Below are 20,108 nucleotides of genomic sequence, written 5' to 3'. Positions count from 1 at the left end.
GCTAGGGAGAGAAAGCTGGCTATTGGTGTGATCTATGTAATTAAAACTTTCACAAAAAATACTTTAGGCTTCCCCAGGGACCAAGATGGTGGAGAAGTAGGGGGATCCATACTTCCCACGACTCTCAAACAAAGAAGTGCAGAAGCCAAAGGACTTTGAACACCAGAGTCTGAGAGGAAAAGAGACTGAATCTACTAGGAAGAAAATGGGAAAGCTGGAAAAAAGGTGGGTAACTGCGAACTGGGGGAGATAAAAAACGGCCACGTGGGCACAGAGGGGAGGGACCCCTTTCTACAGAGAGACAAAGGGAAGAGAAAGAGTGGCTAGGGGAAGTGTCTGACCATGTCTGGACAGGAGAAAGACCTGGGACTGAGACTGAGAGGGATCCGATCTCTAACTGTGGGGCTTTCTTCAGACTGGAGCTGGCTCCCTGTTCACACACCTGGGGAGGAGGGGAGCCAGGCCTCGGTGTGGTGGTATGTCAGGGGCTCAGTCCACAATCAGAAAAAGTGGTTCCCTCCCTGTAAGGCTGTGCGATAGCACTGAACCTGCCTGCATCTGCCACTCCCAGGCGCAGTGGCTGGGCTGAGGGCGCAGTCTGCAGGAGGATAACACCGTTGATTCCCTGTAGTGCTGTGGGAAAAGACAAAGCCTGCCTGTGTCCACCACCCCAGGGGCTTGAAGTAAGGGTGGCGACTCAGTTGAAGTGAGGGCAGCGACTCAGTTCTCGGTAAGAGAAGGCGGTCCTCCCTGAAGTGCAGCGGCGCAAAGCCAGCTGGGACCACATATCGTCACACTGAGTGGCGCTTCCCCAGTGCCAGAGTGCATGGAGCAGGACTTTGAATCCTAGCCAAGCGCAGGGTTAGGGGAGTTGGCCGAGCAAGAAGGACCATCTCATCTGTGCTCACCGCACAGTGAGTATGACTCAAATGGAGTCCACCAGGTCCGGCTCCGTGGAGAAGAGACTGGGGGATCACCATTCCACAACCTCCCCCCACCACCAAGGCGGGTCCTCAGGGATCACTCCCGGGGCCCATAATAGAGATGGGTTCGGACTACGCCAAACCAGGCCCCTTGCACTGGGTAACTGCCTATCCACTGGAGTGACACAGACCCTGCAGACAGCTACTACCTACAAGCGATGCAGCATTGCCTGGATTAACTCTAGGTCAACTCTGGATATATAGATATATTCTTCCCCCTCCCCCATTTCTCCTCCTTATCTCTTCCCTCCTCTAGGCTGGATACTCTAGTTATTGTTCTGTCTAAATAGACATATTTAATCCATTGCCTTGATACATGTTCTACATCTCCTTTTTTACACTCCTTTCTCTCTCTGAAATAATCAAGCCATATAGTTTCTCTGTCTGGGTAACTTTATCTTCGTGTCATTTTCCCTGCCTCCTTCTTTATTTTCCTTTCTCCCTCTCTGGATTAAGACTTTTAGTCTCTGCCTAATCAATGTTTATGTTTTCTTCCCCCTCCCCACCCCAGTCATTTCTCTCTTTGTATGTGCTCTTCCATCAGCACCACCTCCACCCTCTTCTTGTAGTCCGTGTTTTTGGGTTTTTTGTTTTTAGTCTTTAGTTTTTTGTTTTTGTTTATTTGTTTGTGTTATTTATGTGTTTGCGTGTTTTGTCTCCAGTTTGTCTTTCTGTTTTCCTTTACAGGGCAACTCCAAGGAACAAATCAAAGCACACCTGGTGGAGGGTCCAAAATATCACTACAAGTAGGGTAATAAAATAACTAAAGTCACAACAACAGAGAGCAAGTAACAATCTCCAAAAAAAACACCTCCTGAAAGGCCAGGCCCTGGACAGTGTATGACCCTCCTTTAATATAGCAGTATTCACAGGTGCAGAGCACACAACAAGCTTTTAAAACACATAAGGGACAAAAAAACTAGCTAAAATGACGAAAGGGAAGAATTCTCCTCAAAAGAAATTCCAGGAAGTAGCTAATGAATTGATCAAAACCGATTTAAGCAATATAACAGAACAAGAATTTAGAATAATAGTCATAAAATTAATACCTGGGCTTGAAAAAAGCATAGAGGAGAGCAGAGAATCTGTTGCTACAGCGATCAAGAACTAAAAAATAGTCATGATGAATTAAAAAATTCTATCAATGAGGTGCAAAATAAAATGGAGGCAGCTGCAGTACAGATTGAAGAGGCAGAGGGGAGAATAGGTGAATAAGAAGATAAAATTATGGAAAAAGAAGAAGGTGAGATAAAGAGAGATAAAAAAAAAAATCCAGGAGTATGAAGGGAGAATTAGAGAACTAAGTGATACAATCAAATGGAACAATATCTGTATCATAGGAATTCCAGAAGAAGAAGAAGAGAGAGAAAGGGGATGAAAGTGTACTTGGCCAAATCATAGCTGAGAACTTCCCCAATCTGGGGAAGGAAACAGGTATTGAAATCCAAGAGGCACAGAGAACTCCCTTCAGACATAACTTGAATCAATCTTTTGCATGACATATCATCGTGAAACTGGCAAAATGCAGGGATAAAGAGAGAATTCTGAAAGCAGCTAGGGATAAACGGGCCTTAACATACAAAGGTAGACACATAAGGGTAGTAGCAGACCTATCTACTGAAACTTGGCAGGCCAGAAAGGAATGGCAGGAAATCTTCAATGTGATGAATGGAAAAAATATGCAGCCAAGAATCCTTTACCCAGCAAGTCTGTCATTCAGAATAGAAGGAGAGACAAAGGTTTTCCCAAACAAACAAAAACTGAAGGAATTCATCACCACTAAACCAGCCCTACAAGAGACCCTAAGGGGGACTCTGTGAGTGAAATGTTGCAAGGACCACAAAGTACCAGAGACACCATTACAAGCATGAAACCTACAGATATCACAATGACTCTAAACCCATATATTTCAATAATAACACTGAATGTAAATGGAGTAAATGCTCTAACCAAAAGACATAGGGTATCAGAATGGATAAAAAAAACCAAGACCCATCTATTTGCTGTCTACAAGAGACACATTTTAGACCTGAAGACACCTTCAGAGTGAACGTGAGGGGACGGAGAACTATCTATCATGCTACTGGAAGTCAAAAGAAAGCTGGAGTAGCCATACTTATATCAGACAAACTAGACTTTAAATTAAAGGCTGTAACAAGAGATGAGGAAGGGCATTATATAATAGTTACAGGGTCTATCCATCATGAAGAGCTAACAATTATAAATGTCTATGCACTGAATACAGGAGCCCCCAAATATATAAAACAATTAATCACGAACATAAACAACCTTATTGATAAGAATGTGGTAATTGCAGGAGACTTTAAATCTCCACTCACAACAATGGACAGATCATCTAGACAGAGAATCAATAATGAAACAAGGGCCCTGAATGATACATTGGATCAGATGGACTTGACAGATATATTTGGAACTCTGCATCCCAAAGCAATGGAATATACTTTCTTCTCGAGTGCACATGGAACATTCTCCAAGATAGATCACATACTGGGTCACAAAACAGCCCTTCATAAGTATAAAAGAATTGAGATCATACCATGCATACTTTCAGATCACAATGCTATGAAACTTGAAATCAACCACAGGAAAAATCTGGAAAACCTCCAAAACCATGAAGGTTAAAGAACATCCTACTAAAGAATGAATGGGTCAACCAGGAAATTAGAGAAAAAATTATTTAAAAATATGGAAACAAATGAAAATGAAAATACAACAATCCAAATGCTTTGGGATGCAGCAAAGGCAGTCCTGAGAGGAAAATACATTGCAATCCACGCCTATCTCAAGAAATAAGAAAAATCCCAAATACAAAATTTAACAGCACACCTAACAGAACTAGAAGCAGAACAGCAAAGACACCCCAAACCCAGGAGAAGGAGACAAATAAGATCAGAGCAGAAATAAACAATATAGAATCTAAAAAACAGTAGAGCAGATCAATGAAACCAAGAGTTGGTTTTTTGAAAAAATAAACAAAATTGATAAACCTCTAGCCAGGCTTCTCAAAAAGAAAAGGGAGAGGACCCAAATAGATAAAATCATGAATGAAAATGGAATTATTACAACCAATCCCTTAGAAATACAAGGGATTATCAGGGAATACTATAAAAAATTATATGCCAACAAACTGGACAACTTGGAAGAAATGGACAAATTCCTAAGCACCCACACACTTCCAAAACTCAAACAAGAAGAAAAGAAAATTTGAACAGACCAATAACCAGTGAAGAAATTGAATCAGTTATCAAAAATCTCCCAACAAATAAGGGTCCAGGACCAGATGGCTTCCCTGGGGAATTCTACCAGACATTTAAAGCAGAGATAATACCTATCAAGCTGTTCCAAAAAATAGAAAGGGAAGGAAAACTTCCAGACTCATTCTATGAAGCCAGCATTACTTTGATTCCAAAAGCAGACAGAGACCCAGCAAAAAAACAAAAACAAAAACAAAACAAAACAAAACAAACCCAACCAACCAACCAACCAAACAAACCCCAAAAAACCAGAACTACAGGCCAATATCCCTGATAAATATGGATGCAAAAATTCTCAACAGGATACTAGGAAATCGAATTCAACTGCATATAAAAAGAATTATTCACCATGATCAAGCAGGATTCATTCCTGGGCTGCAGGGCTGGTTTAATATTCACAAATCGATCAATGTGATACATCACATTAATAAAAGAAAAGATAAGAACCATATGATTCTGTCAACTGATGCAGAAAAAACATTTGACAAAATTCAGCATTCTTTCTTAGTAAAAGCCCTCAAGAAAGTTGGGATAGAAGGAACATACTTAAACATCATAAAAGCCATTTATGAAAAGCCCACAGCTAATATCATCCTCAATGGGGAAAAACTGAGAGCTTTCCCCCTGAGATCAGGAACACGACAGGGATGTCCACTCTCACCGCTGTTGTTTAACATAGTATTGGAAGTTCTAGCATCAGCAATCAGACACCAAAAGGAAATCAAAGACATCCAAATTGGCAAAGATGGAGTCAAGCTTTCACTTTTTGGAGATGACATGATACTATAAATGGAAAACCTGATAGACTCCACCAAAGGTCTGCTAAAACTGGTACATGAATTCAGCAAAGTCACAAAATACAAAATTAATGCACAGAAATCAGTTGTATTCTCATACACTAATAATGAGGCAACAGAAAGACAAATGAAGAAACTGATCCCATTCACAATTGCACCAAGAATCATAAAATATCTAGGAATAAACCTAACCAAAGATGTAAAAGATCTGTATGCTAAAAACTATAGAAAGCTTATGAAGGAAATTGAAGAAGATACAAATAAATGGAAGTTTATTCTTCTGATTGGAAGAATAAATATTGTTAAAATGTCAATACTACCCAAAGCGATCTACACATTCAGTGCAATCCCAATCAAAATTGCAGCAGCATTCTTCTCAAAGCTGGAACAAGCAATCCTAAAATTTGTATGGAACCACAAGAGACCCTGAATAGCCAAAGTAATATTGAAGAAGAAGACCAAAGCAGGAGGTATCACAACCCCAGACTTTAGACTCTACTACAAAGCTGTAATCATCAAGACAGTATGATATTGTCAAAACAGACACGTAGACAAAAACAGACACATAGACCAACGGAATAGAATAGAGACTCTAGAATTGGACCTACAAATCTTTGACAAAGCAGGAAAGAATATCCAATGGAAAAAAGACAGTCTCTTTAACAAATGATGCTGGTAGAACTGGACAGCAACATGCAGAAGAATGAAACTAGGCCACTTTGTTACACCATTCACAAAAATAAATTCCAAATGGATGAAGGACCTGAATGTGAGACAGGAAACCATCAAAACCCTAGAGGAGAAAGCAGGAAAAAACCTCTCTGGCCTCAGCTGCAGCAATTTCTTACTTGACACATCTCCAAAGGCAAGGGAATTAAAAGCAAAAATGAACTATTGGGACCTCATCAAGATAAAAAAGCTTCTGCGCTGCAAAGGAAACCATTAACAAAATGAAAAGGCAACCAACGGAATGGGAAAAGATATTTGCAAATGACATATCAGATAAAGGGCTAGTATCTAACATCTATAAAGAACTCACCAAACTCCACGCCCCAAAAACAAATAATCCAGTGAAGAAATGGGCAGAAAACATGAATAGACACTTTTCTAAAGAAGACATCCAGATGGCCAACAGGCATATGGAAAGATGCTCAACGTCACTCCTCATCAGGGAAATACAAATCAAAACCACACTGAGATATCATCTCATGCCAGTCAGAGTGGCTAAAATGAACAAATCAGGAGACTATAGATGCTGGCGAGGATGTGGAGAAATGGGAACCCTCTTGCACTGTTGGTGGGAATGCAAATTGGGCAGCCACTCTGGAGAACAGTGTGGAGGTTCCTCAAAAAGTTAAAAATAGATCTACCCTATGACCCAGCAATAGCACTGCTAGGAATTTACCCAAAGGATACAAGAGTGCTGATGCATAGGGGCACTTGCACCCCAATGTTGATAGCAGCACTTTCAACAATAGCCAAATTATGGAAAGAGCCTAAATGGCCATCAGCTGACAAACGGATAAAGATGTGGTTATATATACAATGGGATACTAGTTGGCAATGAGAAAGAATGAAATCTGGCCATTGGTAGCAATGTAGATGGACCTGGAGAGTATTATGCTAAGTGAAATAAGTCAGGCAGAGAAAGACAGAGACCATATGTTTTCCCTCTTATGTGGATCCTGAGAAAATTAACAGAAGATCAGTAGGGAGGGGAAGGGGGGAAAAAAGTTACAGAGAGGGAAGGAGGCAAACCATAAGAGACTCTTAAATACTGAGAACAAACTACGGGTTGATGGGGGGTGGGGGAGAGGGAAAAGTGGGTGATGGGCATTGAGGAGACCACCTGTTGGGATGAGCACTGGGTGTTGTATGGAAACCAATTTGACAATAACATATATATATATATATATATATATATATATATAGTCAAATATATATATATATACACACACGTATATATGTATATATATGCATATATAGTATATAGTATACTATATGTATATATGTATATATATGTATACATATGTTGTATATATGTATATATATGTATACATATGTTATATATATGTATATATAGTATATAGTATACATATATAGTATATATATACATATATGTGTGTGTGTGTGTGTGTGTGTGTGTGTGTGTGTGTGTGTGTGTATATATATATATATATATATATATATCGCTTTCAAGTAGAGGGTAGTGATGAAGGGGAAAGTGAATAAGTGGGTTAGGGGAGGGAGGAGATTCTAGAGCTATATGGAAGAATGCAATCATGGGGCCCAAGAGTAGAAAGAGCTACTAGGGCCAAAAGAGAAGAGACAAAGATGACTCCAACATTTGTAATCTGTGAGCCTGGAATAATGGAAGTAGCCCTAACAAGATGGAGAACAGTTTAAGGGTAAGATAAGAAAGAGATTAATATTTTCTTTGTTCGTGTTGAGTTTGAGGGGACAAAATACCTACCTGGAACTGCCCTTTAAGCCATGGGAAAACAGAGAAAGAGCCATTGACGTAAGCGAATATTTGGGAAATGTCCCCTGAGAAAGCATTTGATAACTATTGTCCTACCCAACTCTTCTCTTGATCCAGTGGTATAATTTTCTTTTCTTTTTCTTTTTTTTCAATGTTTTATTTCTTTTTGAGAGAGACAGAGCACAAGACGGCTCTGTCAGCACAGAGCCCGACGCAGGATCTCACAAACCATGAGATCATGACCTGAGCTGAAGTTGGATGCTTAATTGGCTGAGCCACTCAGGTACCCCAGTGGAAGTCGGATACTTAACTGACTGAGCCACTCAGGCGCCCCAGTGGTATCATTTTCTAATTAGTCTTTTCCCGCCTCTCTGAAATTCTTGTTACCTTTTTGGTTTCCTTTCTGACATAATTGTCTGTGGTTTCTCAGCTTTCTTCCTGTCTCATTGTACCCACTCTTTTGGGGTTATTTCATCCTCTCTCATAGATTCCACTACTGCTAATATACTAATGGCTCCCACATATCTATCTCTTTCTCTTGAGCTCTAGACTTCAATGTCTAACTTCCAGTGGACATCAATGTCCACTTGGCTGCCCTACAAGGAGCTAAAAATAAGACAATCCAAAATCATACTCCTTATTTTCCTTTTCAGGCCTGCTCCCCTTACTGTGATCCCAAAATTATTGAATGACAACGCTATATACCCCATTGCCCCCCAGAAATTTGAGAGTTATCTTTGACAAAATTTGTGAGTTTTTTGACCACTCTCTTTTCCTCACACTTCCCCCAATCTTTTATGTGAGCCTTTCAAAGCCTGTCAATACCACTTCCCTGAGGTGTCTCACAGCCTTTCCTTCTTTGTTCCTACGGCCACTATCTTATTGAGGCAGTTCATTATATCTCCCCTGAATTGTGACAACAGGCTCCTAACTGGCCCTTCTTATCTCTAGTTTTGTCTCTCCCTCCATTTTATTCGATAAAATACTCCCACATCCAATTTGCTAAAATGTAAATCCAATTGAGTCTCTGTTACACTCTTGCTTAAAACACTCAGTGTCTCCCCAGGACCCCTGGGACAAATCCAGGCTCCTTAGGATGGCACCACGCTTACCTGCTCATGATACAGTACTTATCTGCCCCTTGAGCCTCTCACTTTCACAGAACCAAGCTCTGCCACCTCTGTGACAAAAGGCTCCAACTTCTCCCAGAGCTTGTCTTCCCCGATGCCTCCTCCTCTCACCAGACTCAGCTTGGATGCCATCTGTTCTGGAGAGTGTTCACTTATCCTGCCCTTGCTCTCTTACTCCCTCACCTGTCATCTGGGTTAAGAGTTCTTTCTTTGCATGCCTGTGGCACTCTGAGCTTATCCTTCCAGTGGTATTATCTATTATATTGTAGCTGACTAATCCCTTGTCTGTTTTCTCACTAGATGATAAGCTTCTTGAGGGTAGAGACTGTGTTTTATTTACTGTTGGGTCCACAGGTCATTCAGTAAGTACTGGTTGAATGAATGAAAGAAACTATGAGAGTGGTGAGCTTTCTGAGGAGTGAATGTGGTGCTTGCATGTTACTGTGTGTATTGATAGATTCAGAAAAGGCATTTGACAAAATTCAATGCTCATTTATGATAACTCACAGAGAAATTAGACTAGAGAGGATTTCCTGAAGTTGATAGGTTATCTGTATAAAAATCCTACAGCTAACATTTTACTTAATGGTGAAAACCCGAACCCTCTTAAGACTGGACAAGGCAAGGATGTCTGCTCTCTCTACTATTATTCCACATAGAATGTTCTACTCACTGCAGTAAGGCAAGAAAAGGATATAAAAGGCATACGTATCATAAAGGAAGAAATAAAACTGTTTCTATTTGCAGATGACATGGTGGTCTACGTGGAAAATCCAAAGGAATATAAAAAAACCCCAAAGGAACAAACCCAAAATTCCTGGAACTAATAAGTGAGCTCTTCAAAATCAGAGTATATGAAAGTACAACAATCAATTGTATTTCTATATACTAGCAATGAACACAAGAACACTAAAATTAAAAATACAGTTCCATTCACAATTTCTCAAAAAGAAAAAAAATAGGAAAACTATTATGTTTAAATCTGACAAAATATGCACAGGGCCTGTATGCTGAAAACTATGAAAAGCTGATGAACAAAAATCAAAGAAAATCTAAATGAATGGAGAGACATACTATGTTCATGGATTGTAAGAGTTAATATAGTTAAAGATGTCAGTTCTCCCCAAATTGATATACAGGTTCAAATTTGTTTCCTAGGGCTGCTGTAACAAAGTACCACAAACAAGGTGGCTTAAAACAACAGGAACTTATTCTCTCACAGTTCTGGAGGCTAGAAGTCCAAAATCAAGCTGTCAGCAGGGCCATGCTCTCCCTGAAGTCTTCAGGGAAGAATCTCTTCCATGCCTTTCTTTTAGCTTCTTGTGTGGTTGGCAATCATTGGTGTACTTTGGCTTGTAGATGCATCACTCCAATCTCTGCCTCTGTTGTCATATGGCGTTCTCCCTGCATCTCTGTGTCTCTTAAGGATACCAGTCATACTGGATTAAGGGCCTACCCTCATGGATTCAATTTGCTTATACCTACAAAGATCCTATTTCTAAATAAGGTAACATTCATAGATAGTACCATGGATTAGACTTCAATATATCTTTTATAAAGATATAGGGAGACATAATTCAAACCATAAAAAGGTTTTAACACAATTCTAATGATTCCAGGAAGTGTTTTTTTTTGTAGATATAGATAAAATTGTTCTAAAATTTGCATGGAAAGCCAAAGGAACTAGAATAGTCAACAAAATTTTGAAAAAGGAATACAGTAAGAAGAATCAGTCTAAATGATTTCAAGACTAATAGCTTATAGTAATAAAGACCATGTGGTATTGGTGTTAGACGGCCACATAGATCAATGGAACAGAATAGAGAATCTGGAAACAGACCTGAACAAATATGCCTGATTTTTGACACAGATACAAAAACAATTCAGTGGAGAAGCCATTTCAACAAATGGTGCTAGAGCAATGGACATCCATAGGCAAAAAACAAACAAACAAACAAAAAACCTCTCAATCTAAATCTCATACCTTATTCAAAAATAATTAACCTAAAATCGATCACAGACTTAAATGTAAAACTATAAAAACTTTTCAGAGAAAACATGAAAAGTAATCCTTGGTATCTAGGACTAGTTTAAAAGTTTTAGACCTGACATGAAAAGCATGATCCACATTAGAAAAAATTGATAAATTGGACTTCCATCAATATCAAAAACTTTTGTTCTACAAAAGACCCTGGTAAGAGAAAGGACAATCTGCAGACTGAGGGGAAATATTTGCAACCTACATATCCACAAAGGGCTAATATAGAAATATATAAAGAATTCTCAAACTTCAACAGTAAGAAACAAAACCAGACAATCCAGTTAGAAAACTGGCAAAAGACGTGAACAGACATTTCACGAAACAAGATATAAAGTTATCAAGTACATGAACAGATGTTCAACAACATTAGTTACTAGGGAAATGCAAATAAAAAGCACAAAAGATAGGAAGATTATGCATCCAAAAAAAAAAAAAGGAGGGGCGCCTGGGTGGCGCAGTCGGTTAAGCGTCCGACTTCAGCCAGGTCACGATCTTGCCGTCCGCGAGTTCGAGCCCCGCGTCAGGCTCTGGGCTGATGGCTCAGAGCCTGGAGCCTGTTTCCGATTCTGTGTCTCCCTCTCTCTCTGCCCCTCCCCCGTTCATGCTCTGTCTCTCTCTGTCGCAAAAATAAATAAACGTTGAAAAAAAAAATTTTAATAAAAAAAAAAAAAAAAGGATGAGATAATGCCATTTGCAACAACATGGATGGACATAGAGTATTATGGTAAATGAAATAAATCAGACGAAAAACACAAATACCATGTGATTTCACTCATATGTGGAATCTAAAAGGCAAATGAATAAACAAAAAGGAGAATCAGACCTATAAATACAGAGAACAAACTATTTGTCTTCCAGAGAGGAGGGGGTTGGGGGATAGGCACAATGGGTGAAGGGGAGTGGGAGATACAGGCTCCCAGTTATGGAATGAATAAGTCATGAGAATAAAAGGCACAGCATAGGAATATAGTCAAAGATATCATAATAGTGTTGTATGATGACAGATGGTAACTACACTTGTGATGAGCATAGCATCAAATTACTATATTGTACACCTGAAACTAATGTAACATTGTATGTCAACTATACTCAAATAAAAAAGAACCAGAAATAAGATTTTTTTAAAGAAAAAGCACAATAAGATATATACATCAATCAGAATAGCTAAAATTTTTAAAAATCAAAATGGTAAATGTTGGTGAGAATGGAGAGAAACTGGATCCCTTGTTCATTGCTGGTGGGAATGTAAAATGGTATAGCCACTCTGGGAAACAAATTGGCAGTTTCTTTAAAAACTGTGCATGCACCTGCCATCCAACTCAACAGTTGCACTCTAGGCATTTATTCCAGAGAAATGCAAATTCTGTGCACACAAAAAAATTGCACAAATATATTTATAGTAATGTTATAGCTCCACTCTAGAAACAATCTGGATGTTGTTCTATGAGTGAATAGTTAATTTGTAGTGTGTACATATCATCTACAGTTGGCTCTGGAACAACACAGGGGTTAGGGGAGCCAACCCCCTATGCAGTCAAAAATCCACACATAACTTTTGACACCCCCAAAACTTAACTACTAATAGCCTACTATTGACCAGAATCCTTACCAATAACAGTCAATTAATACATATTTTGTGTGTTATATGTATTATATACTATATTCTTACAAAGTAGGCTAGATGAAAGAAAATGTTAAGAAAATTATAAGGAAGAAAAAATACATTTACAGTACTGTACTATATTTATTGAAAAAAATTCCACATATAAGGGAATCTTGATAGTTCAAACCCATGTTGTTCAAGGGTTAACTGTAAATACTACTCAGCAATGAAAAGGAACCAACTATTGATAGATCCAACAGCCTGGATGAACCTTCAGAGAATTATCCTTTGTAAAGCATCCAATCCCAAAAGGTTACATAATGTATGATTGCATTTATATAACATTCTTGAAATGACAGAAATCGAAGCAATAGAGAACAGATTAGTGGTTGCCAGGAATTAGGGAGAGGAGGAGGGAGGGAAGTGGGTATACTGCTAAGGGGCATGATGAAGAATCCTCATGGTGATGTTCTGTATTTGATTGCATCTTGACTGTATCAATGCCAATATCCTGGTTGTGATATTGTACTACAATTTTGCAAGATGTTACCATTGGGGGAAACTGGTTACGGGTACATGAATCTCTGTATTTCCTAAAACTATGTGAATCTACAACTATCTCAAAATAAAAAATTTAATTAAAAACAAAACATTGATTGTTAAATGCCACAGAAGTGGAGCGACTTCAGGGTCCCTAGAATTCAGAGTATGGTATCTGCACTGACTTTTGTCATGTGTGATTGTCATGGCCCAGATCCTTTCCTTGGGGCCGGTGTACCCATCCTGGGCAGCAGTATATTTTCTTAAAGCTTCCCTGGGATAGGCAAGGTTGAGAGCTAGCAATTTATTAGAAAAATAATGAGTATAATTGAGTCAACAAACAAATAAGGGGCAAAACAAACAATGCTTTATGGTCCTATTGCAGCGATTTTGAATGACCTTGTAAAACTGTAAACACAGGGGTTGGCAGAGTAGCTTAAGAAACAATTAAGCAATGGTTCTGAGAGGGCCAGACCCAAGATGCAAAGGGTAGGCAATTTCTGCAGATGGCAGTGGCAGTCACTCATGAAAGAATGAGGGGAGCTCTGTGAGAACTCCCATCAACTCAGGAGCACCCAAAAATGGCAACCACTACCTCCAGGATCTGTTAGCATGGGTATAGATACATGGTATATTTGTTGAAGAAAGGCTAAAAGGGATATATGCTGCAAAAACATTCACAGTTCCCAAGAGAGTCAATCAAGTGTGTACTGTACTTTGATAAGGATGATTTCTTATTCTCTAGGGTGAAGGTGGTCTTCCTGCGGGGTTTTCCTGTTCAAAATGTCCAGGCGAAGTCCATGTCATTGGTGATGGTGGAGGTGAAAAGAAATAACACGTAATTAGAAATGATTCCTTGTTACTTGGTGCAAGATATTCATTTCTCTGCATGGATATGCCCATTACTTCTTTTTATCATTATTAGAATAATAATCACAAAAAGTGGAGTTCTTTTATTCTAGTGAAAGTGGGTTCCAAGCCTAAGAATAAAATCAAAGGCAGTGGTTGTGCAGGGTGCAGGGGTTGCAGAGTACATATTGTCAAAAACATGATACAACTATTGACAGTCACAATCAGGAACATAAATAGTGAAATATTTATGGTTCTATTTCTTACCTAACCATATATATTTCTTGTATAATCACTGATTTTCAATAAAGGTAAAAATTACAAATGATGTACACTTGTGGAGGGAATGAGTTGTATCAGGTCCTTTGCCCCTGATTTCTCTGCCTGTCTCGTCCATTCACCCACCTCTCCAAGTTTTGTAATAATGTCAGAGAGAAAGAAATGGAACTCCTAACTCCCAAGGATTATGGGTGATGTGGACACCACGTCCTGTTTTCCAGGTTAGCTTATAGGTCCTGGATTTCCACTTTGAGATGGACACCTTCTCTGGTTTTACTTTTGTCAACGTTTATTTATTTTTGGGACAGAGAGAGACAGAGCATGAACGGGGGAGGGGCAGAGAGAGAGGGAGACACAGAATCAGAAGCAGGCTCCAGGCTCTGAGCCATCAGCCCAGAGCCCGACGCGGGGCTCGAACTCACGGACCGCGAGATCGTGACCTGGCTGAAGTCGGACGCTTAACCGACTGCGCCACCCAGGCGCCCCCTCTGGTTTTACTTTTGTAAGTGAAGTCTCAAGTCTCTAGTGTTACCTTGGCTACCTCTTCCCATAGAATTGTCGTCTGAAAAAGATGTCTTCCTGGAATCCTCAATACTGCGCTCATTTTTCTTTGTATTTAATTCTAGAAATGGAAAATAAAAGGGAGAGAGAAAGGGGGGGGAAACACTTCTGGGAATGAAGTTTGTCTCATGGTGAAAACGTACAGAGACAGAAATAGAGGATGGGAGTATTGCAACAAGCAATGAACGATGCAGACAGCAAGCACTGGTCTCTGAACAGGCAGAATGGATGGGAATGGACCTAGGGGACATGAGGAGGTCTCTCTGCAGACAGGTCTCTGCATCAGTTTGTCATAACCTCTGTAATCCCAGTGTCAGCCACTCACTCTGGACTGAGGGACTCACTGGTTTCTGAGCATCCTTCAGATGCTAGGAGCACTGAATTTTAAGCTGTTAAATGCAAATACTTCCTGGCTTTCCTTTCTTTTTGTTTTATCTCTTGTTAAACACTGTGTACTGAGTTTAACCAAGTGCCATCACTGTGCTCCGTATTCTGAACACATGATCTAATTTCATCACAGCACAGGGAGAGATACAGGGAACTGAGTAGAGAAGCCATCCCTGGTGTGCTGGTAAATGTTTAACAGTCAGCTCTCTGGAAAAGACTTCCCCCTGATTTGTAGTTTACTGACTTCTATGGGGTAAATGCTCTTACCCCGGAGTCTCAGGATCAGCTCTCAGCTGAAGACTTTGCCAAGAACTCTCTGTAGCTCTCTCCTCGCCATTACTCTGCTCAGGGAACTCCAGCCTCCCTGGACCTGTACCTCTCTTTTCAATTCATGGTGACTGCTGGGCTCCTCCTCCTGACCTTGCATCCTGGAAAAGCTCCCCAGGCAGTATGTTGAGGCCTTCATTGGGCTCTTCTCATTTGTCTCCCCTATCTCACGGATTATCTTCTCTCCTTGCTTCTCTCCTTGATGCCTCATACCTGAAACCTGTTGTTTCATATATTTTTCAGGTTTTTTTTTTGTTTGTTTGTTTGTTTTTTTTAGGCAGGAGGGTGAGTCTGGTCCTTGTTACCCCAATGTTGCTGGAAGAGGTAGTTTTCCTCTTTGATTTGTAACCCTATTTTGATCACTTACTTAATTCTTCTATATAATACATCTATTTCTGGTTCATCAAGCTAATTTCCTAACACCAGTACCAATGCTGTGTTAACTTCCGAGACTTTGTGATATTATTCCTTAAAAGATTAGTAACACCCTATATTCTCTTTAACTTTAGAAGTATTTATCTTTCTAGATGGACCTCAGAATCATTGTGCAAAGTTCTCCCCAACCAACACTCAATTGCCTGGCAAGTTTTTGGTAACATTTTTATTATAATTCCACAAAACTTATACATTAATTTCAGAAAAATTGGCACCTTTGCAATATCAACCTTCCTCTATAAAAACACGACATAGTTCTCTTTTTGTCAAATCTCCAGGTCACACAATTAAGGTTATTGTTGCCTTCTTGAATTTGATTTTCTTGTATATTTTCTGGTTAATAAAGTTAGTCTATCTAAGTTAATATGTGAGGTTAGTAAAGTATAATTGAGTTTGTGTCCATTTACTCTGCAGAAACCTTTAATAAAATCAAATAGCTTTTCAGATTTCATATAGGAGGGTGAGGGGGTTCTAGGTATGCTATCATATCATCTGCAAATAAATATTTTCTATTTCTCTATGTATATCTTTTTATTGCTTTATATTTGAAATTAACTTGAGTTTCCAAATTAATAATTTATAATAGAGAGAGTGGGAATCCTTGTTCAGGTTCTGCTTAAAATAGAAATTTTGACTATTTAATAAAGAACAAATAAATATTGAAGCAGAATATTTGAGAATTAGGGATATTTACTTCATTGAAATTAAGAATACGTGACTCACTTGTTAATACCGGAAGAGTGACATTCATACTTTCTCTACTTTTTGTCATCTGTGCCTTTTTCAGCGCTTGTTGGATTTGCCAGTGTTTTGGAGACAATTTCAGCAGAAAAAATCCATATTTCGTGTATTCTCTAAGGAGGAATTCTGTTTTTGCTATCTCACTACTCAAAAGAAACAAAGGTATCATTAAAAATATCCATTGAAAGTATGTTCATTTTTTTAAAAGGTTTTATAAAATCTGTTCCTTTGATTATATATTTGGATAATAATTTATTTAATAAAAATTGTAAGTACGGTCATATGATGAGATAAGAAAAAACCACGTAGGAATGCTATTTGAATGAAATATGCCACGGATATGCACTCACAGAATAGACTGATGATAGTTTTACTCTACTTATTTATTTCTGAGGGAAATGTATTCAATTTTAGACATAGGAAAAAATTAGAAGGTAGCTAAAGATGGGACTTATGTAAGAAAAATAAAGAAACCGAACACTCAGGGAGCTCCTACTAGGAAGTGGGGGCAATATTCAGGACACACTACAGCTTTAAAATAGGTGTCATTCCTGTCTTTTGGAAGAAGAAATGAATGACGTGCAAAGTCATCTGTCTAGTAAACGGCAGAACCAGCGCTCAAATCCAGGTCTGACGGACTCAGATGCCCAAGCTCTCGCCAACAAAATCCAGTGACTTGGACTGAAAACCTTTCCCCTCAGCCTCCGATTACTTTCCCATAATTATGTTACAAAGTGGATTCTCAAGGAATGTTTAAATTAACAATGAAGGCCTTCATGAAAGGGAGCTTCACAGTTGTCCTTCGAAGCTTCCTTAATCATCCCCTCTTCGATATCTCTATCAATATTACTCCTGTATCAATATCCTCAGCTTCAGTACTTTTCTCAGTCAGTGCCTTCCTTAAGCCCTGATGTGAGAGTGATATTCAAGAGTCAATAAATGGCTGGCTCACACATCACCAGGTGAAAGATGTTGGGAGCCCCTCATTCTACCACCACTTTAGTTTTAGTCTGAAAGCCACCCAGAAGTGCTACAAGAAACAAGATTCAAATGGCTGGAATTGCACAGCTTCCAAGCAAAAGCTTCAGAACAAGCTCCCTTCTGCCTTGTGAGCAGATTTCCAGCCCTACCTGCAGTGGAGGAACTTCCTGGGCGATCTCAGGCCCATAAAGAGAGAAAAGGGAGAGGAGGCTGGGTGACTCAATCAGTTGAGCATCTGACTCTTGATATTGGCTTAGGTCATGATCCCAGGGTTATAGAATTGAGCCCCTCATCGGAGGGAGGATCATGGAACCTGCTTGGGATTCACTCTCTCCCTCTTTCTCTCTCTGCCCCTCCCTCTCCTCGTGTGCTCTCACCTCTCAAAATAAATAAATAAACTTAAAGAAAAAAAGGCAATAAATAGCAGTTGCCTGCCTCCTCTGTGCTGTTACCAGCTTGTTTTTCATTGCCTTTTACACCTTTCTAGGATGAGGAGACACATAAAAAATAAGCAAGTTCTTTTCAATAAGGCCATTTTGCCATTGTGCAAAAATGCAGTACTCTATGCAAACATAGAGGCTGCTACTCTGGTTCTAGAAATAGAACAGAATCTTCTAATTATGTGATGGAGGAAGGAGGGAAGGGAATTCTCCACCTTGGAATGCCTTCAACTTTAGGCTCCTAAAATAGAAGAGGCTTCTGTAGCCAGAATGTGTTTGAAAACACACATTCTGTTAGTAGCAATTGGTTTCAAAGAAACTGCCATCCACTTCGTTTATTGTATTTTAGAGAAGGTGTTGTCCTCTTTTCTGAAAAATCTAGGACTTGGTTTTGGAGGAAAGTTAAGCATTAAATCCTCAAAAAGAAAAAAAAAAAAAGTTTTAGCATGACTTGATACAAAGGCTAGTGTCTCCTGGGTCATGAAACTACTGTCCAAGAATGATGATAGAAGGAAGCTTCTTTAGATATTTGAAATTAGATCAAATGAGATACACTTGGGGCGCCTGGGTGGCGCAGTCGGTTAAGCGTCCGACTTCAGCCAGGTCACGATCTCACGGTCCGTGAGTTCGAGCCCCGCGTCAGGCTCTGGGCTGATGGCTCGGAGCCTGGAGCCTGTTTCCGATTCTGTGTCTCCCTCTCTCTCTGCCCCTCCCCCGTTCATGCTCTGTCTCTGTCTGTCCCATAAATAAATAAAAACGTCGAAAAAAATTAAAAAAAAAAAAAAATGAGATACACTTGACCACAGAAGAAAACATCTGGGCTTGAAAAAAAAAAAAAAAAAAAGAGTGTGGTGAGTGGTATAATAGTTTTATCCCAGCTTCCCCCTCCTGTAATTTTTGTCATTATAGATCCCAGTTTTTAAATATCGATTCTAGGTTCAACTAAGTGTAAGTATAAATATAAAAAATTTTGCCAATTATAGTTTTAAGATGGCTGTAAAATTGAACCCCAACTTCAGAGATGTTAAAATGTGGGAAGAAAAATGCCTTAGAATGAATGAAAGAGGGCACTGAGAAAATAATTTATGGTTTACTCTTAATGTTGGCTTGCTTCTTTTCAACCAATTTCTAGGTTTTTATATTGACAAGTTAGAGGAAACTTTTCAACCAGAGGTCACTGTACTCTGATACCCAGGCAGAGACAGACGATCCTTGATTAACAGGTTACTTATTTTAAAAATGAAGTCATACTTACGGAATCATCAATAGATAAGGAATATTCCCACCCAGGTCTTGCTAGGCACAAGTAGGTTTCAATGGGGCATGGATATTTGAGAAGGAAAAGATGGCACCCTGGGCTCACCTTTTCACTGCCTGTACCTCCATATTTGCTTTCTTTAGCTCTGCTGTCATTTGGAGTTTGTTTATAGTTTCCTGTGCTGCACTGAAAAGTAACAGAGATTTGTTAGTTTGTTTTGTGTTGTATTGTGTTCTGAGAAACTAAAAAGAAAGACGGAGGAAAAAAGGCAATTTGGCTAGAGTGAAAACACGAACATTTTAAGGGCGTCTACAGATCTCTGGTCATTTTCTCGAAGGAACTCTTCAAAGGCCATGGCGTCTTCTTGGAGCTTTTTTTCTGCTTTTATGAGTTGCTGTTCCTTCACTGCTATGAGTTTTTCAAACTTTTTAATTGTATTTCTTTTGGTTGAGAGAGCATACTAGGAATGTTGAAAACAGAAGTGCAACATTATTCCACGTTTCTAGCCTGTTGCTAGTACGTTTCTTTCAAAGTAATTTTTTTGTTAAGTTTATTTATTTATTTATTTATTTAGAAAGAGAGAGCAAGCATGAGATGGAGAAAGGCAGAGAAAGAGAGAGAGAGAGAGAGAGAGAGAGAGAGAGAAACCCAAGCAGGCTCTGTACCTTCAGCGCAGAGCCCGATGTGGGGCTCGAACTCATGAACCATGAGATCACGACCTGAGCTGAAATCAAGAGTTAGATGCTTAACCGTTTAACCGATGGAGCCACCCAGATGTTCCCCCATTGCTGCTACATTTCAATAGTCTCATAATAAAGGGTAAAATAAATTGCATACTAAGTGATCACTTGTATTAGAAATAAAAGCATGGGGGCTCCCAAGTGGCTGTTGACTGAGTGTCGAACTTCAGCTCAGGTCATGATCTCATGCTTCCTGAGTTCGAGTCCCACATTGGCTCACTGCTGTCAGCACAGAGCCCACTTCCCGTCTCTGTCCCCC

General features: G+C 39.4%; 1 protein-coding gene across 1 annotated transcript in view; it reads right to left on the bottom strand.

The window, feature by feature from the left end:
* CCDC38 (coiled-coil domain containing 38) overlaps positions 1 to 20,108 on the bottom strand; it is a 59,295-nt gene that overhangs the window by 16,916 nt on the left and 22,271 nt on the right. Inside the window, exons 6-10 of the mRNA XM_025926957.2 lie at positions 19,406 to 19,569; positions 19,215 to 19,295; positions 16,413 to 16,573; positions 14,521 to 14,601; positions 13,568 to 13,625 (exon numbers count right to left, since the gene is read on the bottom strand). Coding sequence (XP_025782742.1) covers positions 13,568 to 13,625; positions 14,521 to 14,601; positions 16,413 to 16,573; positions 19,215 to 19,295; positions 19,406 to 19,569 — 545 coding nt within the window. The remainder of the gene's footprint in view (positions 1 to 13,567; positions 13,626 to 14,520; positions 14,602 to 16,412; positions 16,574 to 19,214; positions 19,296 to 19,405; positions 19,570 to 20,108) is intronic.

This window comes from Puma concolor, chromosome B4 (assembly GCF_028749965.1).
Source record: "Puma concolor isolate L17-30 chromosome B4, mPumCon1.1.hap2, whole genome shotgun sequence".
NCBI classification, from domain to species: Eukaryota; Metazoa; Chordata; class Mammalia; order Carnivora; family Felidae; genus Puma; species Puma concolor.
This window is presented reverse-complemented; position numbering and strand designations above follow the sequence as displayed.